Below are 26,643 nucleotides of genomic sequence, written 5' to 3'. Positions count from 1 at the left end.
ACAGTGCAGACTGTATTCTGGAATCCTGGCACCATCTCCTGGGTCTGAGGTATTTCACCTGCCAACTTGCAACCTGAAATGGCCACTACCAGTGAGTAATTAGGGGGTGCCTTCTGGTTTTGTGCTGGGGGCACAATGGTGACTGAAAGAGTCCAGGCTTCCTGGAGCTTCCAGTCCCCTGGTCCTCAGACAGTGGCAGCCCAGAGGGGTCAGGGCCAGAATGGGGGAAGTACAGGCAGAATGGTCAGGGCTGGGATGGAGGAAGCACTGAGGGCTTTATCGGATGTCCCCCATGTCCTCTGAACCTTCCTTTTATCTTGCTGCTCTGACCACAACCTAGCTCTCCCATGAAGACATGCTTTTCCATGCAGCCCTTCTAAGCAGAGGCTGTTTTCTCTCCCTCAGCCTTCATGCCCCCTGGGCCTGTAGATAGCATAAGCTCCTCCGTGCTCCTCGTCGCTGCTTCTAAACCATTCTCTGCCTCTTCTCTAAGCCCCTAACTTTGAAGTTTATACACAGCACCTGCTCCATTTCTTGTAACCAGCTTTATCAACTCCCAAGTCACTGCACCTCATTGCATCTTTTTAGCTCCAGGCTCACTGCCACACAAGCTGCTCCTCTCATAATTCTTGGTGATTTCCAAATTCAGGTAGATGAACCTTTAACCGTTCTGGCCTCTCGATGCCTTGACGTCCTCTTTTCTAGCGATCTCGTCCTCCACCCAACACTTCCTTCCCACACTTAGACTTTGTGCTGGGGACACAATGGTGACCGTGGCAGCCCCGAGATCCCAGGCCAGTGGGGGAGAAAAGCCCACCCCCATACAGTGGCAACTCCAAAACCACAGCCCCTGCAGAGTCTCAGTTCCATGCATCTCACTGTCTGCCGATCACCTCCTGTCTTTCCAGCTCACTCCCTCTAAACCTATTGCTCCGAGGATCCTTCACCCCCATAAGCTGACCTCCTTTTCCCTGCCCCTCACCCCCTTGTGACCACAGTACCCTCACCACCCAGCCTGATTCCTCATCCAGTGTTCTCTCCTTTGTTCACACCCTCAAACTTCTAACTTTATCTTTTGCACCCAACTGAGTCCATTCTCCACCTCCTCCGCACCTGCTCACTGGAAGCTGAATATGGATGGAGAAAAACCCACACCCACTCTGGCTGGTCTCACTTCGGATTCATGACCACAAACCCAAGTGGGCCCTAATGCGACCCAGCCATCCTATCACATGTCCTTAATTAATTCATTCTCTCATTTCCTTTTTTTTCTTAATAGTATGGGTAATATGCTCATTTAAAAATGCCTGATTAAGGCATAATTTACATACCATAAAATCCACCTATTTTAAGTGTATAGGTCCACACATTTCAGTAAATGTATACAGCTGTGCTCCCATCACCGCAATCCAGTTTCAGAACAGATCCATCATTCCATTTCATACAAATAAAACCATACAATATGTAGCCTTCTGCATCTGGCTTTTGTCACTTAGCATCATGTTCCAAATGGTTGCATGTATCAGTAGTTGGTTCCTTTTCATTGCTGAGGATTCATCGTATGGCTATACCACATTTCGTTTGTCTGTTCACCTGTCGAGCATTCGAGATGTTTCCAGTGTGCAGGTTATTAATGCTGCTATAACCATTCACTTACAAGTACTGGTGTGGACAAATGCTTTCATTTTTCTTGAGAAGAGTCCCAGGAGGCAAATGGCTGAGTCACGTGATCAGAGTATGTTTACCTTTTTAAGAAACGGACACACTGTTTTCCAAAGCAGTTGGACTCATTTTCTTGAAGGATTATTTTACGCTCTCTCTTCTCATCAGACCTCAAAACTTACTTTCTTTCTTACTCTTAGCTGATGACCTTGCTTCCCACTTGAATGAGAACATACAAGCAATCATAAGAGAACTGCAGTATCCTCCTATCCCCGTATCTACCAGGCAACGGCACCTGTTACCTCCTATGCCGTAAAAGAAAACTGTTTTTGTGCTCACACACTTCACTTCTGACACCAAATGTATCTCCACACCAAGCAATTCTCCAGTTCTCCGCAGACTCCACCTGCTGACCTATAATTTAATTCAATTAGGACACTAACTACCCGGAGTTGCATCAGACCCCACAGGTTAAGGACGGAAAGGAAGAGGAAATCACTTTAAGTGAGGTGGCTGTGGAAGCCCTCTCTAAGGTAGCAACATTAAGTGGACATTTGAAGGATGAGAAGCATCTAGTCATGTGATGACAGCTTTTCGCAAACGAATGAAGTGAAAATTTTTGGCATGTTCAATACCCTGAAAGATCAGGTTCCCAAATCGTAGTTAGCGGGAAGGACAGTGATAGAGGAGTCAGAAGAGGTTAACAGGGGCCTTGTAGGACAAGGTGAAGGAATTTGATTTTATGGCAAGATAAATTTATAGCCAGTGGTCCTATTTATATGTGAAAGAGAGTCATCTAGTGGCTGTGAGGATGAATTACAGGCAGGGAAGAGCAGATGGTAGGCTGTTGTTGACATGAGTGAGGATGGTGGTGACAGTGGGCACAATAAGAAAGACAGACAGATTTCAGGTGTGTTTTGATACCATCCAAAAAGATTTGTTGATGAACTGAATAGATGGCAAAGGGGAGGGAAGAAGCAAGAACAATTCCCCATTTTCTGGCTGCTAGACTGAGGGTTGGTAGTGCTATCCACTGAGGTGGGGAAGACCACTACAGGCAGGGCACGAGACAGGTTTCAAAGGGAAGAGAGACTTCAATTCTTGACTTGTAGTTTGGATGAAGACATTAAATCCTTGCTCCAAATCTGAGAGGTAGGTACTACCCTTAGCTCTACTTTATTATTTTTAAAAAATATTTATTTATTTGGCTGCACTGGCTCTTAGTTGTGGCACGCAGGATCTTTAGTTGCGGCACGCAGGATCTTTAGTTGCGGCATGCAGGATCTTTAGTTGCAGCATGCAGGCTCTTAGTTGTGGCATGCGGGATCTAGTTTCCTGACCAGGGATCAAACCCGGGCCCGCTGCTTTGGGAGTGCAGTCTTAATCACTGGACCACCAGGGAAGTCCCATCCTTAGCTCTACTTTAAATATGATGCTTTTGGCCGAATGTTTGTGTCCCCTCAAAATTCATGTGTCGGAACCTATCTCCAATGTGATAATATTTGGAGGTGGGGACTTTGGGAAGTGATAGGTCGTAAGGGTGGAGCCTTCATGAATGAGATTAGTGCCTTTATAAAAGAGGCCCAGAGAATACCCTTGTCCTTCCACCAAGGGCGCATGAGATAGCCACCTATGAACCAGAAAGCAGGCTCTTACCAGACACTGAATCTGCTGGTGCCTTGTTCTCGGACTTCCCAGCCCCCAGAACGGTGAGAAATTTAAACTTCTGTTGTTTATAAGCCATCCATTTTATGGTATTCTGTTACAGCAACCTGAGTGGACTAAAACGTATGAGGAAACCGGATGACAGAGACATTAACGTGCCAGGGTTATAAATGATAAAGTCAGAATCTATTGATCTTTCTTTTCATTTTCTACTTCTTCCCTCCAATTATTCGTCTTCTCATCCATCCATTTTTCTAATCCTCCATTTCTCCATTTTCCCATTTCCCCACCTATCTTATTCCCAATCTACCCATCTATCTCCATCCAGCCATCCCCTCACCTGCCAACAAATATTCATCATGTGCCAGATGCCCCAGGCATCTGACACCTGCTGTGCAGGAAGGAAAGTCGGGGATGAGAAGACATAAGACAGGCACACTGGTACGCAGCTTAGCTTAAGATATTTATTCAATGCTTTCACGGTTGGCCTCAGTGGCTCAGCAGAGGGGTAGAGTGGATGAGGGACATACAGTGACAGAGTGCATCCTTCAATTATTGCAGCCTCCAGGGGGTTCGGGTCCTGAAGTCCTCATTCCCAGTGGATGACTGATCGGTCCTGACTGCAAGAGACAGACACTTAGCACTTTTTGTAGACTGAGCACCCACCCCGACTGCCCCCTTCCCACGAGGACCCAGGTGCCCCTGCTCCAAGTAGCCTGGCTTCCACGCTACATTCCTCACCATTGGGAGAAGTCCTGTGCTCTCCAGTTCTCCAGTGTTGCCTCCTTCTGGGAGTCACGCCCATCATTGGTCTGGTCCGTGTCAAAGTTTCCGCAGGCCCCACACAGCGTCCCAGCGTGGTCATCGCTGACCACCACAGCCAGCTGCCCGTCGGTGCCAAGCTGCACCCGAACCCCTGCCTTCTGCTGGACTAGCACGGAGCCATCAGGATTCCGACTCACGGACACAGACGTTAACACCTCAGCTGGGAGATCCACTTGGAGACCATTCACCTGGTGGTTGGGGGAGGGTGGGTGAAACACAGAGGTGAGGCTGGAACCACAGGAGAGCTGGGGTGTTACTAGGATGGAGAGCCCAAGGGAGACAACAAGTTCAAGGAGTAAAAGCAGAGAGGCGGATTCTGAAAGAGATGAAGACCTGGATGAACGCACCAAATGGAGAGGTGGAAACCTAAGGTACTTGGAGATGTAGATGGATGGATAGAAGGACAGAGAGTGGATGGATGAACAGATGGATCGATGCATAAGCAGGCGTGCACACAACATTCCAAGGGCGGCCGGGGTTGGGGGGAGGCACCTGTACCAGATAGATAAACAAACAATCAGTCAAACCCCAGCATCATCCTGTCTGATTCTAGTTTTCAAAAGAAAAGAACACTTGAGCATGTCCTGTAAGTTACTGGTTCCCTAACAAGGCAACTTCATCCCTTATTTTTTCAATGCTGATGTCTGAAGACAAGTAATGACCTAGCAAGTATAATAATCATGTGAGAAAATGACTATTTCTTCATCACTGGCTATGGACTCAGTAACCTTGGTAACCTGGTGAGTTTTTCCCTTTAAATAACTGTTGTCTGTTGGTTTTTTAAAAAAATAAATTTATCTATCTATCTATTTACTTATGGCTGCGTTGGGTCTTCATTGCTGCACGCGGGCTTTCTCTAGTTGGGGCGAGTGGGGGCTACTCTTCGTTGTGGTGCACGGGCTTCTCATCGCGGTGGCTTCTCTTGTTGCAGAGCACAGGCTCTAGCTGCATGGGCTTCAGTAGTTGTGGCGCGCGAGCTCAGTAGTTGTGGCTCGCGGGCTCTAGAGCGCAGGCTCAGTAGTTGTGGCACACGGGCTTAGTTGCTCTGCAGCATGTGGGATCTTCCCGTACCAGGGCTTGAACCCGTGTCCCCAGCGTCGGCAGGCGGATTCTTAACCACTGTGCCACCAGGGAAGTCCTGTTGTCTGTTTTCTTCGATGAGTTAACCCTTCTAAAGTTAGATTCCCTAGCAAGCCTTGTTTCAAAGAAAAGTTCTTTTTTTCTAAATGCTTTTTTATGTGACTCTTCCTCTGCCAGATGATTGGAGAGTTGGGTAGATAGACTGGAAAGATAGGTAGATAGGTCTGAAAAGGTGGATGGATGGGTGGGTGAATAAATGGATGGATGGAAGGAAGGAATGGAGGGAGGGGAGGGGGAGGAAGAAAGGGAAAAAGCAAAGAGAGGTGGAAGGAGGAGAGAAGAAGGAGGGATGGATGCAGTGAAGGATAGCTGGAGAGATGGATGGAAAGTTTCACCTGGCTGCAAGCTTCGACGATATAAGAACTGGGTCTGAGTTATCTGTGTTACCCAGCACATGGCCTGGTGCGGAGGGAACAGGGATGAATGTATTCACAAAACCAAACTTTTCCTGGGTACCCTCTTGGTGCCAGGCCCTGATCTGGGTACTGGTGACAAAGTGATGATCAAGATTAACAGGATCCCTGCCCATCTGAGGATTATATTCTAGTAATGGAGAAAGGCAACAAACACAAAGAAATAATGGATAACCTCAGACAGTGATAAGCACTTGAAGGAAATAAAACAGAGTTAACAGCACTGAGACTGGGATGGAGTCAGAGCTTCCATAGGTAGTTGGGAAAGGCCTCTCTGTAGAAGCAATGCCAGAACTGAGGTCTGAAGGATGAGAAGGACCCAACTCTTAGAAAATTTGCATTGCAGCAGTGGGAACAGCGAATGCAAAGGCCCCGAGGTGGGAACGAGCTTGCTCTGCTGTATGAATAGAATAAAGGCCAGCTTGGCCTATTATCAGCACAGCCAATGAGGGAAGGAGCTGTAGGAAATGAGGTTGGTGAGGCTGGCAGCAGTCCGATCACACAAGGCCATGGAAGGGAGGTGGCTTGAGTTTGGAATGTTGTTCTGGGAAGTCACTGTAGAGTTTTAAGCAGCAGAATGCCCTGGTCTGATTCACATTTCTAGAACATCTGCTGTGTAGAGAATCGTTTCTTGATAGAGGAGCAAGGGAAGGTCAAGAGTAGGGGTCTGTTCACCTGAATTATGGATCAACCAGAGGGCCAGAGAAAAAGAGTGACTGGTCCAGATTACCCTAACAAGAGAACTCAAGCTTCCCTGCTTTCAGCAGGGCTGAGTCGTGGACCATCTCGATGCATTGGTGGAGGGATGTAGACAGACCATTCATTGGGGGAGAGTGTGTGGAGCACTGGCTTTATCACCCCACTAGACCCAGGAGACACCAGTGGATGTCTCTGCAATCAATGAACAGGTCATAGGAACAGAGACATGGGAACTTTAGGGCAGCCTGACATCTGTGTTTGGGTCTTAGGCTCTATTACTTGGGCCACGGCTGATTAGACTCTGAGTCAGCATCAGCCCTCAGTTCGGCCAGATTCTCTCTAGAAATTTGGAATTGGGGTGGTGAGAACTGTGGGGTTTGGCAAATGCAAGGCAGTGGTTAAGTCAACAGAAGTCAAGGGGCAGAAGGGAGAACCCACTGGGGCTGGAATGGACTCATGAGGCAAACAATGACAGGCCTGAGGGGGCCCTAAGAGCAAGCTGAAAGACGGCTGAGGGAAGGGTCAAGTGGCCTGGAATTGATAATAGAGTCCAAAGGACGTTTCCACTGAGCACTGCACCTGGAGGCCATCTAGGTCCCTTGTATCCACACAGTCACCACCACACTCCATTCCCATCAAAGTGGTTCAGAGCCTGGGTGCCGGTGGGTTCAAAGCCTGGATCTCCCAGGTACTCTCTGAGTGACTTGAGTAAATGATGTCACCTTTTGGGGCCCTAGTTTCCCCTCTGTGTAAAATGCGGATAATAATAGTCCCTGTCTCATGAGTATGTTGTGGGGAGTCACTGAGAATGAAGCTGATTTGGTGGACAGCAAGTCTAAAACACAGAGGTACAAATCCCGATGACACTGCCAGGCACCTGGATCCAGCCACTCCTGAGGCTCTGTCCCTGGATTTCTAGTTATGTGGGCCAATCAATTCTTTTTTTTTTTCTTTTTTTTTTGCGGTACGCGGGCCTCTCACTATTGTGGCTTCTCCTGCTGCGGAGCACAGGCTCCGGACGCGCAGGCCCAGCGGCCGTGGCTCACGGGCCCAGCCGCTCCGCGGCATGTGGGATCCTCCCGGACCGGGGCACGAACCCATGTCCCCTGAACCGGCAGGCGGATTCTCAACCACTGCGCCACCAGGGAAGCCCTCAATCAATTCATTTTTACTCAAGGCACTCTGAATTTGGTTTTCTGTCACTTGCAACCAACAGAGTCTTGATTAACACTAAAATCAAAACTAGTAAGTTACTTGAATGTGTTTTTGCTCTTCAAGAGCTCAGCCAGAATAGAGGGACTAAGTTTGAAGTATTGACACAAATACAAATCCAGAGAAGCAAACTGCAGAGATCTGTAAAGAAAACAGACAGCAAGACAGATGGGCTGCCAGGAATGTAGCGACACTGCAACAGGAAGAACAAAGCCCGGGAGAGACATGCCCCCTGTGTCCAGGCTTACCCACACGCCCTTGTTTCGGGTCACAGTCACCAGTCCATCCTGGAAGAAGATGTGAACCCGGCCTAGAACTTCAGCTTTGCCATTGCAGGGCCAGACATCAGCGACCACACGGTACCACGGGACGGTCTCCTGTAGTCCTGGGCAGCGGAAAGAGAGCTCGTAGATGCCGGGGGAGCTGATGGCACTGCGGGCCCCATCGAAGGTGGTGAGGTTGGCATCCACAGAGAGGGAACAGAGGCCATGGGATACCCAGCAGTCCCGGGCCCCAGCCTGGACCTCGCATACGCGGCCTAGCGGACAGCTGGCCGCCTGGCACGTCAGGCCGGTGCTTGAGGAGCAGGAACAGTGCTCGCTGCAGTCTGAGGTCAGCAGGGAGGAGTTCACCTGTGCACAGAAAGGGGCCAGGTTATAGTTGTGTGGTGGACTGCAAAAACAGACACAACCCTTCAACTCTCTGGATCCATGCAGAGTGACTTTGCAGTAGCTCCCATTAAGAAATGGAGTTTATTTCCCCTTCCTCACGAATCTGGGCTGGCCTTAAGACTATGCCTTGGTTATTACAATGCAGAAGCAACGCTGTGCCAGATTCAAGCCTGGACCTCAAGAGACCTTACTGGTTTCCTCTTTCTCAGAACCCTTCCCGGACACCACGGGCTAGCCGGCCTGAGTATGAGAGACCCCGTGGAAGAGAGACAGCCAGCCCTCAGCTGACCCACTGGGGGACCACAGATGTATGAGTGAGCCCAGGGGATGGCAGAAGAACTGCCCTGCTGATCCCAGCCCAAACTGCAGAGCTGCAGAATTGTGAACTAAACAAACCGTTGTTTTAAGCCACTATGTTTTGGGGGTGGTTTGCAACCCAGCAAAAGCTAACTGATACAAGTAGGAGTGGGCACTGGAGATATTCCAGAGTCCTGGTACCCCCAGCCTAGAACAGAGGGCTCTGGAAACCCAATTCCAGGAAATGGACTTTCTCCTGGTTTTCTGCTGTCTGACTGGCTGTTCTTTCTTCACTGCATTTTCAAGTTCCTCCTCATCTCCCAAATCCTGAACACTATCCTGCCCAGGGCTTAATCCTCAGACCTATTCTTTCTCTGTCTACCATTTACTACCTGGTGATCTCACCAAATCTCATGAAGACTAAAAGCAGTGTCTGATCCTCAGCTGCACCCTGGCCCAGGGTGTGGGTCGGGTGGGGGTAATTGTTATAGAGACCATTATTGGGACAACAGATGAAATTCAAATAAAACCTTTAGGTTAGATAACAGTATCGAGTCCGTATTAATTTTCTGACTTTGAATTGTATTGTGGTCAGATCAAATGAGTTTTTTTATTTTTAAGAAATCCTTGCACAAGTATTTAGGGGTAAAGGGGTACTATGTCTGCATCATACTCTCAAATGGTGCAGAAAAAGCAGTATGTGTGTATGCATACAAACATATGTGTATATATATATATATATGTATATATATATATATATATATATATATATATATATATATGGAGAGAGAGAGAGGGGATGATAAAGTGGCAAAAAAGGTCAACATTCAAAGTACCTGAGTAAAGGGTAGGCAGGAGTTCTTTGTACTATTCTTGCAATTTTTCTTAAATTTGAATTATTTAAAAATAAAAGTTTGAGAACTTTCAACAAAATGAATACATTTAATTAAAAAAAATTACCATCTCTATACTGATGACTCCCACATTTATGTCTCCAGCCCAGACCTCTCCCCTGAATATCAGACCCACAAATCCAAGAAACCTTCTAGCACGGGCAGAGCGGTCAAGGCTGGCATGGGGAAGCACAGGGTTCTGTGGGAGTCCAGAGGAGGAGCCTAACCCAGCCTAGGGGATCAGAGAGGGCTTCCTGTAGGTGGTGAGGCCTGAAGGAAGGAGTAGGAGGAGTTTGGCATCTTCTTCCGCAGAAGTCCTGCACTTCTAGACACTCTAGCCTACCTTTCTGCCGTTAATAAAACTGGGAGGAACGGGGAAGGGATGTGGTAATCCATCTTTCCTTTATTTGATAAATATGCTTTTGAAGAAGCAGGACAGCCTAGTAGTTCAGAAGGTGAGCCCAGGCTGCTGGGGTGTGCATCCCATACTCCCCACTTGCTAACGGGTAGCCTTGGGCTGACTTCTCTTTGTCATCCATAAAATGGGGAAAATAACAATAGTACGTGTCTCGTAGAATTGCTGTGACTATCAAATGACGTCTATAACAAACTTGGTGCATAGTAAGAGCTCAAAAAATATCAATCACAAAAGTAAATCAACTATTAACTTTCGATTCCCATTATTAAATGACTGTAGCTGTGCTGCTGTAAATTACTATTATTTTTACTGAGTGTGATGAACATGGAGGGTGAGGCCCAGTGCTCAGTGGGTGCCTTTCAAGCACAATCACCCCCGATTCCTCCGACACCTATGGTGCAAGGATGATGATTAACCCCATTTTACAGATGGAGAAAATGAGGCTCAGGAAGGAGACTGTAGTAGGCCCGATAATGGCCACCCCAAAGACATCAGGTCCTAGACCCAGTAGATGTTACCTTATATGGAAAAAGGGTGTTTGCAGTTGTGATTAAGAATCTTGAGATGTTGAAATTATCCTGGGTGGGCCTTAAATACAATCAAGCGTATCCTTGTAAGAAGGAGCCAGAGGGAAATTTTATGACACATACAGAAGAGGAGGGGACATGCGACATGGAAGCAGAAATTGGAGTGATGTGGCCATAAGCCAAGGAATGCCTGCAGGCACCAAAAGCTGGGAGAGGCAAGGAACAGGTTTCCCCCTAGAGCCTCTGGAGGGAGTGCCGCCCTGCCGACATCTTGCCCCAGTTATCCTGATTTCTGTCTTCTGGTCTCCAGAACTGTGAGAGAATACATTTCTCTTGTTTTAAGGCACCGAGTTGGGGTCATTCGTCACAGCAGCCACAGAAAACTAATACAGGGACGTTACTAACATTGAGTCACACAGCAGGGAAGTGGTGGCAGCCTCTCTGTCCCCATCCTCGAGGGGGTCAGCACAGAACCTCTGAGTCCCCCTAAAGCTCCTCCACCCTCCCTGCCCATCTCAAGCTCCTGCTTACCGGCAAGTATCGGCCATCATGGGTGCAGCCGCAGTCTTGGACAGGGATGCAGACACCCTGGGACAGCAGGAAGCGGTCATCACACTCACAGCCCTCAAAGCAGCGGGTGGTGCAGCCCGTGAGGCCAGAGAGGGCCGCACAGGAGCCCTGGCAGGAGCGCATGCAGATGGAGTAGTGGCTGTGGGCAGGGCACTGGAGCGCTGCGGAGAGAGAAGGCAGGGTGGGGTCACGCCTACACACGGCCACTGAATAATGAATGGGGCCTACTGTACACCCAGCCCTGGGCTGCCGGTGCTGGGGACACAGCAATGAAGACAGCTCCAGGCCCTGCCCTATGGAGCTCGTGTCAGTGGGACAGATAGTGATGGCCCAGTGTGATCAGGGCTGCATTGGGGAAATACAGACAGAAGGTCAGGGCCAGGATGCGGGAAGCACAGGCAGAAGGGTCAGGGCCAGGTTGGGAGCTGTGAGAATCCAGGGGAAGCAACCAGAGTGAGGGTCTGGGCTCTGGCTAAGCAATTGGTGGATGGTGTGGCTGCCCCGAGATGAGGACCAGGATCAAGGAATAGGAGGATCAGGTTTGGGGTGAAATGCTGATGTCATATAGGTACATAGGAGGTGCGTGAGGGATCCTGAGGATACCAAGAGGAAAGTGTCCGGGAGGTCACTGGACCCATGAGGCTGGCAGTCAGAAGAGAGGTCAGACATGGAGACAGACAGTGTCTACCGCCAGCACTGAGGACAAATCTAAGGCTATAAGGGTAGGTATGGGCCTGGAAGTAGGTCCTACCCTGAGGAGAATGAAGGAGACACAGCCCTGCCCTGGGGGCATGAGTGGCCACTGCCTTGTCCAAGAGAGTCCAAGGAGACATGGCCCTGTCCTGGGGGGTTGAAGGAAACTGATAAGCCCTAACTGGGGGTATCTAAGAGGTACAGTCTTGGGCTGGGAGTCTGAGGGAGCTGCAGCCGTGTCCTAAAGGATCTGAGGGGCTATGGTCCCATCCTGGAGGAACTGGGTGAGCCACAGACTCAGGCTTTATTGTGTGAGCTTCTGACCTGCCCGACCCACCCTCCAAGGTCACCACAAAAAAGGTTCAGGATGGGCCTTGAGAAGAACTGTATCTGAGGTCTCAGGAGAGCGGGTCCCTGAAAGGAGTCTGAGAAGGGCCAGTCAGCCAGGCAGGAGGGAAGCCAGCAGGGTGTGCTGTGGGAGGAGCTGTGGACCGCTCCTGAGATGCAGACAGGACAGGGAGCAGGCCAGAGGGTGCCCCCAAGCCTGGGCTGAAGTCCTCCCAGGGGCCCACGGACACTCACGGCAGAAGCTGTCTGTCCTCCAGGGCTTCACGGCCACGCCAGCTGCCTGGCAGGCCGCTGTGTAGGCTGACAGGCTGCGGCAGAGGGAGGCACTGTTGCCCTTCTGGGCACAGAGGTCATACACGCACTGGCGGAAGTACTCAGAGGGGCTCAGAGCCGCATGGCAGGCCGAGAAGGGGCCCTTGACATCCCGGAGCCGCCCGCAGGCCTCAAGGCTCTCATGCGGCGCCGTCTCCTCTGCTGAGCACACGGGGCAGCCCTGGGGCCCGCAGCCCTCGCCACAGCCCTGGGAGGAGCCGGGTGCCCGCCATGCGGCACCAAAGGCATCCACGCTGGGGGCCATGGCGCCACTGGGCAGGACAAAGTCATCATTCCAGTTGCCGTTGAAGTTCCCACAGAGGCCACAAAGCCGGTCACGGAAGGGGCTAGGGATGGATATGAGGACGTAGGCATCGCCGTCAAAGAGAAGACGCAGATGGTTGGTGGTCTGCAGAATCATGTTCCGGCCCTCGGCGGTCACCCGCACGTGGCCCACAGCCACAGGCAGCGCTACGGCCTCACCGTCCACAGTGACCTGGATGGAGGGTCAGGTGCGTCAGGGACTCATAGAAGCACAGGTAAGGCAGGTAAGGCAGTTCCCTCAGACTCCCAGGATGCAGCTGTCTCTCTCTCAGTCACACTGGGGTGGGGCCATGTCCCCCCCAGACTTCCCAGGGCAGGGTCGTGTCCCCCTCAGAGACCCCAGGGCAGGGCTGTGTCTCGTTCAGTTCCCCGTGGGGCGGGGTCATATCTTGCTCAAAACCCCCAGGGTGGGCCCTGTCCCCCTCAGAGCCCCCAAGGTGAGGCCAGGTTGCCCTCAGACCCCCAGGGCAAGGCCACGTCCACTTACCTGTGGCCCTCGAGCCAGGCCCACAACCTGGCCAGCCACAGTAACCACCAGACGCTGGGGATCTCCAGCCGCATTCTTCTCAAGCACAATGGTAAAGTCCTCGTCCCCAGGCTGTGGGTGGCAGACCTGGGCCAAGATATAGGAGCAGGAGCCATGCAGGTCATAGGCACGGCCGTCGAGGGTAATGTAGTGGACGCCCCCGCTGGCCAGGCAGCGGCCACAGCCTGTAGGGCGACAGGCCTGGACACCGTCCTGTAACCGGCACTCCTCATAGGGCCCGCAGGCCGCGCCCTCCTGGCAGCTGACCTGGCCGCCCGACCCACACTCGCAGTGCCGCTCACACTCAGGACCCGGGTAGAAGTCCTCGCCCAGCGGGTAGTAGCGGCCCTCGTGGAGGCAGCCGCACTGGCCCACAGGCACGCAGGTGTCTCCACTAAGCACAAAGCCAGCGTCGCAGACACAGCCCTCCCGGCAGGTGGATTCGCAGCCCTCGGGCGCTGAGAGGCTCGGGCAGCTCACAGGGCAGGAGTCACCACAGAGCTTGTAGTGACTGTGGGCTGGGCACTGGAAGGCTGTGGGGACAAGAGGGGAATGAGCCAGGCAGGCACGAGGGAGGGACACAGGGGAGGCACAGAGCGGGAGAACCTGCCCAGGTAAATCTGTATGTTCTGCCTGAGCACATTTCGTGAGTGAATCTGTCCGGGGATCTGAGCAGGGTGTTTGATCCTCTACATCTAACGGGGGGATTCAGCGTGGGGATCTGGGGTCTCTCTGCCCAGGTAGTGTGTCAACCGGATCAAGTGTTTCTAAAGATCGAGTCGATCTGACTGGGTGAATCCAACCCCATATATCTGACCAAGATACGCAGGAACCAACTGTATCTCAGAGTGTGAATCTGGCCGGGGTGTGGGCCCAGATGTACCTTGGGGTATGAATCCACACGAGAATGCCTGACTGTCAATGTCTGACCTGGAGCCTCTCACTGTCTCGACGACAGGGTCTGTCAGTGTGTGGCTCTGACCACATGTATGTGGATTGGGTGAAGCTGACAGCATAAACCTGACCAGGAGATCTGTCTGAGGGAAACTGCCCAGGACTATCTGACCATGAATCTGTATGTATCTGCCTGGGGCTATGTCAGGGTCCTGATTCTACATGAGTATTATCTGCCTAAGTGTGTCTCAGTGTAAATGTGATCAAGTGTCTCTAACCAGAGGAGTCTCTGTCTGAGGTTATGGGACCAGTTCTATCCGACCCTGTGTATTTCCCTGTTTAAAACCGTCTAGGGGCATCTGACCAGGTGTAACTCTCTAGGTCTCTCTGACCAGGGGTAGCTGAGAGAATCTACCTGACCAGGTGTTATCTAGCTGTGTAGCTTGGACAGGGTCAGCCACCCCAGTCTATCTGAGCGCATGAATCCTGAGAGGGTACTGGACGCAGGGTTTCCAACCACGTGTATCTGAGTCTCTACCACTGCAGTATGTGACCTGGTATATTTCAGTGTGTGAACGCCAAGGTGTTTCTTTCACAGGAGATATCTGGGCTAAGGGGAGGCAGGGTGGTGCCTAAGCCCCACCGAGGAGAAGGCTCTTGTCTTAGAGCCCTGGGAAGGGGGGAGGAGGGGAGACTCCTTCTATGCGGCCCATGCATGGATCAGTACTCACGACAGAAGTCCGGCCGCCTCCACTCGCCGAGCTGGGCCCCAGCGGCCTGGCAGGCTGCCACATAGGCGGCCACGGCAGGGCAGAGGCCTCCCGGATGGCCCTGAGCCTGGCAGGCGTCCAGCAAGCAGGCCTGGAAGTACTGCGTGGGCAGCACGCGGCTGTGGCAAGGAGCCAGCGGGCCGTCGGGGTCAGAGATCACGCCGCAGGCGTCCGGGCCGCCGAAGGGTTCCTGCTGCTCCTGCGTGCAGGGCTGCGGGCACGGCCCGGGCACGCACTCTCCGCAGCCCTCGGCGCCGCCCACTCGCCAGCCAGCCGGGTTCCCGCCCACCGCATTCAGGTCGTCTTTGGGATTCTGGTTGTAGTTCCCGCACAGGCCACAAAGGGCGCCCGCGTACGCCGCCGGCACGCGCAGGCGCACGTTGTTGTCTCCGTCGAAAGCCAGCGAGATCGCCGTGGCCGTGGTCACCACCACGTCGGCGCCGCTCAGGTGTGCGCGCAGGCGCGAGTCCAGCTGGAAGGGCAGCGCCACCAGCTTGCCGTCCACCTACAGGGTCGGGGTGGGAGTGGGGGTAGTGAACTTCGCAGGCACAGGTTCGACTCCTGACTCCACTATCTAGTGGCGGGGGGTTGGGGGGGTTGGGGGGGTTGGGGGGGTGGAGGGTAAGGTCCCTGTGCACGTGACCTCCCCCCTTGTAATTATAATAGTAGTACTAATAATGAGCGACTATAGGCACGATGTCACTGGCTCCTCACACTACCCTCCGAAGTAGGTACTGTTCTTAGACCCATTTTACAGAGGAATAAACTAAGGCTCAGAGATGGGGAAGCCACTACTCCAAGCCATCCAGCTCCAAGGCCTATACTCTCGATCCCTCCATCTGCCCTGTTAACCTGTGAAAGGCAATCAGAGTAGTGGCAGACCCCCTAACTGTCCCAGGCAACTCCAGGGCTGGCACATGCTCTTGCCTGGCCCACTGACCCCTCACCTGCAGCTGTCGGGGCCAGCGGGCACTGAGGGCGAAGCTGTGGCCGTAGATGTGCAGGGTGACAGTGCGGGTGTAACTGACGGCCTGGCTGCCCCGGTGCTCATTGGCTACAGTGACCGTGAAGTTCTGTACCCCCGGGGGTGGTCCGTGGCAGGGCATACTCAGCAGGTACTCGCAGGTGCCTTGGAAGTTGAATTGGTGCCCATCCAGGGTGATGTAATGGGGGTCACCCCAGGCCTGACACTCAGCTGTGCTGATAGGGTGGCAGCCATGCTGGCCTGAGGGCAGTAGGGCACACTCTTCACCTAGCCCGCAGCTGGCAGGCTTGCAGACCAGTGAACCACCGCCAGGCCCGCAGTGGCACCGCTGGGAGCAGGTGGCATCAGCCCAAAACTCGCTGCCTGCCTCGTGGTAGGTGCCGTTGGCCCAGCAGCCGCAGCCACCATCCAGGGGAACGCAGCGGTCGGCGCTCAACACGAAGCCTGAGTCACAATGGCAGCCCTCGGTGCAGGGGCCCTCACATGGGGCAGGGGCGGTGGGGGGTGCAGGAGACGGGCAGCTGGCTGCGCAGGGTGGGCCACAGAGCTCGTAGTGGCTGTTTTCTGGGCAGGAGAGCTCTGTGGGTGGATGAAGGAGCGGGAGGGAAAGAAAGGGAGAGAATGGTGTCAGGAGGTGGGGTCTGAGGATAGGGTAGGAGGAGACAGACAGAGACCACGAGAGACAGAGCAGGAGACAACAAAAGACCCAGAGACAGGGAGAGAGAGGATGAGAGACAATCAAAGGGAGGCACAGAGACAAGCGCCAAGAGACTGAGAGACAAAAACAAAAACAGAGACAGAGAGAAAAAACCAAACAAACAGACCCAGAAGGACTGGAGTGAAACCAAACCAGCCCCAAAGAGACAGGACCCCTGCCCCCAGCTTCTGCTCTGTCCCCCAACACTCACCGCAGCCGGCCTGCGTCCTCCAGTCCTTAATGACAATCCCAGCAGCCTGGCAGGCAGCGGCATAGGCAGCCAGAGCCTGGCAAAGTATGTCCTTGGCCCCACCGCCCAGGCAGACATCCAGAACGCAGCCCTTGAAGAAGCTATCAGGGGCCACGTGGGCATGGCAGGCAGCGAAGGGGCCTCCGGAGCCAGGGGCCAGGGGTCCACAGAAGCCGGGGCCCCTGTACTCCTCCAGTCGGTCCTCAGCGCATGTCGGGCAGGACCCCTGACATTCATCCCAGCACAGTGGGTCCCAGCCTGGACCCCGCCAGCTGCCGCCCCAGACGGGTATGGAGAGAGCCAGCGTGCCGTTAGGGAAGGCTTGGTCATTGCTGGGGTTACGGTCCATGTTCCCACAGAGCCCACACACCGCACCGTGATAGCTACTGGGCAGCGTCACCTCCACTCGCCAATCCCAGTCATAGCTGACCCGCAGCCCGAAGTCGGTGGCCAGCACCGCTCTCGATGCACCCTGGGTGATTGAAAGCCGCCCACTGGCCACAGAGACAGGTAATGCCGTCAGCACGCCATTCACCTGGGAGAAGAGGGGGAAGGGAGGCAAACACAGGTCATTGGAGATGCCGAGGCCTGGCTCTGGCCCCCTGCCTCCCTCGCTCGTCCTGCCGTGGCTGGGAGCTGCCAAGGCCTTCCCCGTGACTGCTGGTCATATAGTCGTTTGACAAACATTATGGACATCTGCTCTAGTCCAGGCCCTGGCGAATGAAAGCCCACTCTGCTGCTTTTTCTGGGTTTCTCTTTTGATCTTTGTCTCCCTCCCTCATCTCTCTCTCTCTGTTTCTCTCCCTCTTTCTACATCTAGACCTATCTCTCTCTCTCTGGATTCTCTATGAGTTTCTCTCACTTTGCCTCTCTCTCTCTGGGCCCCCTCCCTTCTCTGTGTCTCTCTCACTTATGCACTATCTCTCTCTGCATCTGTGTGTGTGTGTGTGTGTGTGTGTGTGTGTGTGTGAGAGACATTCTTTCTCTGGGTCTCATTCACCTAGTGCCTCACTCTCTCATCATCTCCTGTGCATCTCTGTGTGTCTGGGCATTTCTTCCACTCACTCACCATCGTTTATTGAGGGCCTGCTCCGTTCCATACCTCATTCTCTCCCTGTGAGCTGCCATTAATCTGCATCTCCATTATTCTGGGCAGAAAGGGCAGTCCATCTCTCTCTCTCTCTCCATCTCTCTCAATTTCTCTTCATGTCGGAGGCTCTGGGCCTCTCATTTGTTCCCTCACAAACAATCAAGGGTGCTCACCTGGGTCAGACCCTCAGCTGAGCACTTTACATGCATCACCTCACTGTGGGGCAGGGCCTGCTATGATCCCCATTTCACAGATGAGGAAACTGAGGCCCACCAAGTCAAGTCATTTGCCCAGCATCACACAGCTCATAAGGAGAGCCTGGATTCAAACCCGGATCTCTAAAAAGGCAAATTCTAAAAAGGCAAAATTTAAGTCCTACGTTAAAGCCCTTAACAAAGGGCTTAGGCTCATTTAATTCCCAATAGAGGGGTGATTTTTTTTTTGTAATTATTATTGCTCTTGCTGCCATTTTGTTTCAGGCCTAAGTGAAGAGAGTGAGCACTGAGCTCCTAACTGTGGCTGGCAGGACCCTTCCCACCCTATCTGGGGGCTCAGGGGTCATCCTTACCCGGACTTTGCCAGTCTCGCCTCTGTGGATGGAGATGTTGGTGTTGAGGGTGGTCACGGTGACCAGCCTCACGTAGGACACAGAGGGGTTGCCCCGGTTCTCATTCTTGGTGGTGACAGTGAAGGATGTCAGGCCGTGGGCACTGCTCCCTGGGCAGCTGGTTGATGCCAGCACATAGTTACAAGTGCCCTGGAAGTCAAAGTTCCAGCCATCGAAAGAGTGGTAGTGTGGGTCACCCCACAGCCAACACGTGGCCTCGTAGTTGGGCACGCACACACCCTGGCCATTCTTCTCCTGGCATGTCTCCTGTGGCTGGCACGTCACACCATGGCACGGGTCTGGGGGCAGAGGAGAGAGGACCTTGGGGGGCGGCCAAGCATACGGCCAGCTACTTCCCAGCATCTGCCCCAGTCTGTGTGAGGAATACTGGCTCTAAGGGCAACTGGGAGTGAGACCAGACTCCAGGTTCCTCCCATCTGAGATGCAGGCCCTACAGTCTGCCATTTCTGAGACCAGGCCCCGGGCACCCCTCCACGTCTGAAACTCTGTGTCCAAGACCCTGTCAAAGGTCCCCACATCTGAGACCCAGGCCCTGCTGTTTGTTGTCTGAGACCCAGGCCCCAAGGTCCTTGCAGCCAAGACACAGGTCCTAGGGTCCCTACATCTGACACCCAGGCTCTGGGGTCCCCTTGCTTGAGATCTCAGCCCCAGAGGACCGAGGTCTGAGACCAGAGACACAGGAGCCCCTGAGTCTGTGATGCCAGCCCTGTGGGCATCCATGAGGACATCCACAGCCCAGGGTTCTCTGTCCAAGACCTCGGGCACGGGTTCCCCCACACCTGAGCTCCCAGCCTCCTGGGGGCCACCACATCTGAGACCCAGGTCCTGGAGGTCCCTGTGCCAAAGACCAAGGTACTGCAGGAACTTTCTGGTGAGAAACTAACCCCAGAGGTCCCACCATTTGAGACCCTGACCCCGGGGTCCCTGTATCTAAGTCTCATAGCCTGGCAATCCCTCTGCGCAAGATTCTGTCTCCCTGGGGTTGCTGTGCCTAAGACCCTGGCCTTGGGGGATCTCATTTCTCAGGCCCTACCTCCGAGGGTCTCTTTGTCCAAGGCTGTTACTAGGGCCACTGAATCTGTGAACCCAGCTTTTGGAACCCCTGTGCCCAAGACCCCAGCCTTAAAACTTCCTTCTCTCTCCCCCTGTGCCAGTTTTCAGTTGACGGCCCCTTAGCTCCAAATCCACCAATAAAGTTAGGCTTTGTCAGCAGAAGGCGCTGGAGGGTCACGGCGGGAGGAAGGGGCTGCTCTGCTTCCAGTGGGCTTTGCTCTCCAGGCTCCTGGTGGCAAGCAGGGCCAGCAGCCTGGGGTACACCCACTCGGTGAGGTTCACTGGCCCCAGCTGGTTTCCCAGCGAGTCACTCAGGCACCCTGGCAGGTGGCTTCCCAGTGAGTTTTGCCAGCACCCCAGTGGGGGTTTTCCCACCTTCCAGCTCAGCCTGCACAACCTCTCTGCCACCCTCCAATGAGATCTGCCTCTCAGCCTTGGAGTGGGGGCCGTCTTCCCAATTCCTCCCTTCCTTAGGGGCTCTGCTGTAACCTTTGGGGGCAGGGGCTGCTCCCTACATCTGCTCTTCCTGTGTTCGGCGGCGTTCTTTTTATCCCTTAGTAGTCAATCCCTATTACAAGCAAAGAATTCTATTAAACTTTCCCTATTTAAGCTACTGTGTTGGCTTCTGTCTCCTGTTAGACTCTGACCAAGATACTCTGGTCCCTGGGGGTCCCTGATATCCTGCCCATCAGCCCTGAGATCTCAGTCAATTCTGGAGGTATATCCCTTTATCCTCAGGAATAAGGGAATTATTCTCTGCCCTCCACCCCGAGAAGTCAGTCCTGTGGGGTGGCTTTGTGGCTTAGACTTAATCCTGAGAGGTGTCCCCTGTCTGAGAGTGTGTCCCTATAAATCCTGATCTTCCACTTGAGGTGGGTCCTGTATTCAAGACCCTGGCTTTGGTGGGGTCTCTGCCTTAGACCTCAGGACTCTGCTTTCTGTCCCTGTGGGTCCCAGTCTCCTCTACCCCTTGGGGATGGTGCCTGAAACCCTAAGCCTAAACCCGCATACCAGTGGCCAGCAAACTATACACTGCCAGCTGCCAGTTTCTATAAATAAAATTTCATTGGAGCCACACCCCTTCACTTACAAAGTCCACAGCTGATTTCATGCTGCAAAGGCAGAGTTGAGTAGTTGTGACCGAGACCGTATGGCCTGCAAGTTTAAATATTTACCATCTGGCCCTTTAGAGAAAAAGTTTGCCGGTCCCTGCCTTACACTGAGGGTCTCTGCCATCTGCCCTGGGAAACCTATCCCTGAGGGTTCCCACAGCCTGGTTTCCACCATAAGAGTCCCTGCCTTCCAGGCTGGAGGGCTACTGCCCCTGGCCCTGGGAATCCCAGCCTAGGGGTCCCCAGGTCTGAGACTTCAATCCTTAGTCTTCTGTGCCTCCCACCATGAAGAGCCAGGTCACATCACCCTCAGTTCCAGAGTCCCTGTCCTCTGTTACCCCAACCCCACCGGCCATGGCCCCAACCCAGCACCTTTGGTGACGCAGCTCAGGACGCCTCCCGAGGGCTGGCACACCTGCCCTGGATTGCAGCTGTGGTCCTGGCACAGCAGGCCTTTTCCGGTGTGGCACACGCACTGCTGCTGGCAGTTGTCAATGAGTACAGTCTGCCCCAGCTGTGGGGACAGAGGACACAGCTATCAGGGTGGGAGCTGACTCTGGCAACTTTGGTGTTCCAGGCATAAAGGGGTCTGGAGGACATAAAAGGGACATCTTCCAGCAGGGTGGCCCCTTGTCTAAGGCACAGCATGGCCTTGGGGCCCAATTTATTCATTCATTCGGTTTCATTCATTTACTCACTCATTTGTTTATTCCAAAATAGCTACTAAATGTCTGCTGTACGGGAGAAACATAGGAATTAAGGGCAAAGGCTCTGGAGCAGATTGCCTGGGTCTGAAGCCTGTTTCTGCTATTTCCAAGTTACACCACTCTGCTCAAATTACTTAGCCTCGTTATGCCTCAGTTTCCTCATCTGTAAGTTTCAGGTAATAATGGCACCAACTTATGAAAGTATAACTGAGTTAATAATACATATAAAGTACAGAGGAAATGAAAACGGATTTCCTTTAAATATCCAGAATGGAGAGGAAACGGGGGTAGCGATGAAATAAGATTGGGAAAATGTTGATTATTTTTGAGGCTGAGTGATGGGTACATGGAGATTTATTATACTGTTCTCTTGACTTTTGCCTGTGTGAAAATTTTTATAATAAAAAGTTTATACATAACATTATATAAATAGTATATATATTATATATAAATAAATAAATTCATATATATTGTACATACAGCACTTAAAGCAGTAACTGGCACATAGTAAGCACCATATACCTGTTTGCTGTAGTACTATTATTATTCGTATGACGAGGTGAACAGAGAGGGTTCCTGCCCTCACAGAGCTCTCAGACCTTTGAGAGAGACAAACTTTAGATAAACACACACTCAAATAAAAGGAAAAGGAGTAACTCTCAGAGAGCGGGAGAGGGAAGCAGAGGGCGTTAGCCTCTGGCATCACAGAGGCGAAACCTAGACCTGCATACAAAGCCGAAACTTGACCTGGGGAGCCAGGGGATGGTTTCAAGTTGCAGGAGCTATGGTCATATTTGGAAGGGTCTTACCTGCTACCTTGGGGATGGTAGACCAGAGGGAGCAAAAGTGAGGGCTGGGAGAGGACAAACTTGGACCACGGTGGGGCCACGGTGGGGGCAAGAGGAGTGGGTGGGAGAGACGTTCAGGAGGCCAAGCGGACAGGCCGTGGGGCTAATGGGAGGGGGGTCCAGCTTGCAGTCCCCAGCTCTGTCCAGGATGACCAGGTCCCTACCTCATAGTAGACACCGTTGTGGTAGCAGCCGCATTCCTGGATGGGCACGCAGGCTTGGCCGTCGTTGAGGAAGCCGGAGTCACACTGGCAGCCCTCGGCACAGCTATCTGGGCACTGCGGGGGGGCACTGAGTGCCCAGCAGCCCAGGGAGCAGGTGTCTGCACAGAGCTTGTAGTGGCTGTTAGGGGGGCACCGCATCGCTGCAAAGAGGGGGGTGCGGGTCAGAGCCCCTGGGAGTGAGAGGCTGCAGGGCCCAGAGTCTGCCCCTTCTGTGCCTCTACCTCCCCCTCTCTCTGCCCCTCACTCACGACAGAAAGATTCGGTCCTCCAGGGTTCAACGTGGCCTCCAGCTGCCTGGCAAGCACTCACATAGGCATGAATGTTGCTGCAGAGAATGCTCTCGTTCCCGCCACCCACACAGAGATCAAAGACACAATCTTTCAAGGGACTCTGGGGGTCCACCAGCTTGTGGCAGGCAGCCAGCGGCCCCGTGGGGCTGGTGAGGAGCCCACAGAACTGCTGCTGCTCGTATTTCTCCTGCAGCTCAGGTTTACACTCCAGCTCTGTGTCACAGCTTCCGCCGGGCTTGCAGGTGGGTGGCCGGGGACAGCCTGGCACTGCCTCCTCCCAGGAGCTGCCGAACTCATTGGAGCTGCCTGCCTGTGAGCCGTCGGGCTTCTGGAAGTCGTCCTTGGGGTCACCGTTGTAGTTCCCACACAGGCCACACAGCTGCTGGTAGTAGTTGCCTGGGATGGTGACCCGCACATTGTTCACGAGGTCATAGGCCACGCGCAGGCCAAAGTCAGTCTCGATCACGACGTCTGAGCCGTGCTGCGAGGCGCGGACCCGGCCCTCGGCCAGCACCACGGGCAGCCTCTGGTCCACACCATTCACCTGGGAGGTGGGAGATGCCATGCTTCAGAGGGTACACTTCGAGAGGTCAGACCCTAGATCAAGCCCCTGCCTGACACTGAAGATCCGTGTGACCTCACCTCTCTGGGTCTTAGTTTCCATATTTGTAAAATGGGCCTAATAATAGGGTCTTGTAGTGGGTTGAATGGTGGTTCCCCAAAGATATGTCCATCTAGAACCTCAGAATATGACCTTATTTGGAATAAGTGTCTTTGCAGATGTAATTAGGGTAAAGATCTTGAGATGGGATCGTCCTGGATTAGGGTGGGCCCTATATCTAATGACAAGTGTCCTTAAAAGAGCCAGAAGAGGAGAAGATACAGGGACACACAGGGGAAAAGGCCATGTGAAAATGAAGACCGGGACTGGAGTGATGTGGCCACAAGCCAAGAACACCTGGAACCACCAGAAGCTGCAAGAGGAAAGGGAGGATTCTCCCCCAGGGCCTTTGGAGGAGGTGCATCTCTTGCCATCACTTTGATTTTGGACTTCTGGCCTCCACAACTGTGAGAAAATAAATTTCTGTTGTTTTAAGCCACCAAGTTGGTGGTAACTTGTTACAGCAGCCTCAGGAAACGAATACAGGTCTCAATGGAATAACACCCTTATGAGAGCAGGGACCAGGAGGGAGGGGAAGATGGAGTGGAAGGGGTGGGAGAGATGTCCGGAGGGGATAATCAAGGGGCAGGGAGGTGGAGACTGAGCCACATGGGAGAAGGTCTTGGTCCCCAAGGCCTCCTCCCTCCTTGGTTCCCCACTGTAGGCTCTGACTGGCACCCCTCTCTTTGCCGACCCCACGCCTCCCACATCTACTCGGAGCTCTGTGCCCCCTGCCCCTGGCCTGAGTGCTGCACACGCTCCACCCACAGATCGCCCTCTACCCCAGGCCCCTTCCCTTCACGCTCCACCCCTGCTCTCACCGTGACCTGCCACTGCTTCTGCTCCAGCCGCAGGGTGAAGTTGGCCACCTGGACAGTGATCACCCTGGTCACACTGACTTTCCCATTTCCCCAGGCCATGTTCTCCTGCAGGATGGCAAACTGGGCCAGGCCAGGCTGGGTCCCGCAGGTCCGGGCCAGCGTGTACACACAGGTGCCCATGAAGTCGAAGTGGCGGCCGTCGAAGGTGGTGTAATGGGGGTCTCCCGACGCCTGGCAGGTGGCAGAACCCACGGCCACACAGTCCAGGACGCCACCGGACGGCTGGCAGGCCTCGTGTGGGCCACAGCTGGAGGGTTCACAGGACACCAGGCCACCCTCCTCACAGTGGCAAAGGGAATCGCACCCCGACCCAGGGTGGAAGGTCTGGCCGGGCAGGTGGTAGGTGCCCTGGTACACGCAGCCACAGGAGGGCAGCGGCACGCAGGACTCACCGTTGAGCACGAAGCCCTCATCACACACGCAGCCCTCTTTGCAGTCGAAGCCACAGCCCCCAGGCACCGGGAGGTCTCCGCAGGACAGCGGGCAGCCGTAGGAACACGCCTCGTAGTGACTGTGGGGCGGGCAGCTCAGGGCTGCAGGGAGAGCGGCCATCAGGATCAAGAATCCCTGCTCCCTGGGGACACTGTGGACCTCCCCCCAACACACACGCGTGCACACACACATGCTCACACACACTCACACGTATAAGCGGTCCAGCGGCAAGGAGACCCTCTGTTCAGTGGGGCCTGGCAAACATTATATCACAGTTAATCTACTCCTGATAATTAAGATACTATTCCAATTTAACGGTGGTCTGGGTTTATCTGTAATGTCTTTAATGACCTTAATCAAGTTGGTAACAAGTTGTGGATCTGTGGTACATATTTTAACCATGCAAATGCGTGTGTGTGTGTGTGTGTGTGTGTGTGTGTCTGTGTGTGTGTGTGATCTATGCAGTGTATTTGTGAATGCGGTATTTTTAGCTTCTTCACTCTAGGGCAGTAATGTAGTAGTAGGGGTAGTAGTAGTAATTCTATAGTAAATTAAAATATTTGGCCAGGGTGGTAAAGAAAAAAATAAAAAAGAATCCCCGTTTCTCTCTCCAAACTCCAGTCATCCCAGATTATAAAACAGGTGGTTTCCTTACAAAAAAAGAACAAAAAAATCCCCCTAAAACTGAACCCAATCAAGCCTCTATCTGAACCATCCAATACGATAGCCACACGTGGCCATTTAAATGTAAGTTAATTAAAATTAAGTAAAATTGAAGATTTAGTTCCTTGGTCACACTGGATCAATTTCAAGTGCCCAATAGCCACACGTGACTAGTGGTGACCAGATGGGACAGCTTAGGTATAGAACATTTCCACCATCACCAAAGTTCTATTGACAGCACCATTATAGATCTAATATCCAGTTGACAAGAGAATCAGGGGACAGAGGGACAAATTAAATACACTGCGAAGAAGCAACTAGCCAAATCCAGAAAGTAGGAAATTCTGTAGAATAAATGACCTGTTTTTTCCATGAACAAAGGAAGGGGTGGATAGAGGGATAGACATGTGATAAAGCAAGTATAGTAAAACACAGATTGTAGAATCTAGATGGTAAGTATATGTGTGTTCACTGTAAAATTCTTTCAACTTTTTTGTATATTTGAAAATTTTCATAATAATATGATGGGGAAAAAAAGGAGGGGGCTATTACAGGATAAAAATGAATACAGAAAAATCAACCCAGTGCAGGGTGGATTTGGTCTGGATCCTCATTCAATTAAAGTGAAAAAAACACATTTTTTTAGACAATTGGGGAAATTCGAACCCAGGTTGGGTTTTAGAGGATGTTAAAGAATTAGTGTTATTTTTGTTGTTGGTAATAACAGCACTGTGGTCATATTGCTTAAAAGTCCTATCTGCTGGAGATGTTTACTAAAGTATTTGTGGCAAAATTCATGTCTAGAATTTGCTTTAAAATATTTCCACAAATTGAAAAAAGAAAGGGGCGGTGGTGGAGGAGATAGAGGAATGAGAATAGCAAAATATCCACAAGAGCTGAAGCTGGTGCTGGGCACATGGGTCCAGGCACCACCCAGGCCTCCCTCTGCCTGGTGTCTGAGTCCTCACAACCCAGTCTTCTAGAACTTCCAAGGGGTCCAAGGGCAAGAGTAGTTTTAAGGAAATAAGAGATTCTCAATTACTACAGAGGCCATAGAATGCAACAATTAACTGTACAAATTCAATAGCCAACCAGCCTGGGCTCAAATCATGCTGCCCTGCTGTGTGACCCCAGGCAAGTTACTTAATATCTCTGCGGTTCCATTTCCTTGATGATCCCACCTCATAGGGTGGTGGTGAGGATGAAATGAGAGCTGTTAAGCCCTTAGAACAGAACCTGCCCAATGGGAAGTGTGCCACACAA

At 52.6% G+C, this 26,643-nt stretch overlaps 1 protein-coding gene across 1 annotated transcript in view; it reads right to left on the bottom strand.

The window, feature by feature from the left end:
- Window positions 1–3,772: 3,772 nt before the first annotated feature.
- Window positions 3,773–26,643, bottom strand: part of FCGBP (Fc gamma binding protein) — a 39,140-nt gene continuing 16,269 nt past the window's right edge. The window contains exons 6-19 of the mRNA XM_024132655.1: window positions 24,226–24,818; window positions 22,702–23,287; window positions 22,394–22,593; window positions 21,047–21,188; window positions 18,450–18,787; window positions 16,753–17,326; window positions 15,807–16,423; window positions 14,821–15,364; window positions 13,157–13,728; window positions 12,268–12,841; window positions 10,954–11,153; window positions 7,865–8,248; window positions 4,069–4,340; window positions 3,773–3,947 (exon numbers count right to left, since the gene is read on the bottom strand). Coding sequence (XP_023988423.1) covers window positions 3,917–3,947; window positions 4,069–4,340; window positions 7,865–8,248; window positions 10,954–11,153; window positions 12,268–12,841; window positions 13,157–13,728; window positions 14,821–15,364; window positions 15,807–16,423; window positions 16,753–17,326; window positions 18,450–18,787; window positions 21,047–21,188; window positions 22,394–22,593; window positions 22,702–23,287; window positions 24,226–24,818 — 5,627 coding nt within the window. The 3' untranslated portion in view covers window positions 3,773–3,916. The remainder of the gene's footprint in view (window positions 3,948–4,068; window positions 4,341–7,864; window positions 8,249–10,953; window positions 11,154–12,267; window positions 12,842–13,156; window positions 13,729–14,820; window positions 15,365–15,806; window positions 16,424–16,752; window positions 17,327–18,449; window positions 18,788–21,046; window positions 21,189–22,393; window positions 22,594–22,701; window positions 23,288–24,225; window positions 24,819–26,643) is intronic.

This window comes from Physeter macrocephalus, unplaced genomic scaffold (assembly GCF_002837175.3).
Source record: "Physeter macrocephalus isolate SW-GA unplaced genomic scaffold, ASM283717v5 random_194, whole genome shotgun sequence".
Lineage (NCBI taxonomy): Eukaryota > Metazoa > Chordata > Mammalia > Artiodactyla > Physeteridae > Physeter > Physeter macrocephalus.
Note: the sequence above shows the minus strand (reverse complement) of the source record. Positions and strands in the feature narration are given on the sequence as shown.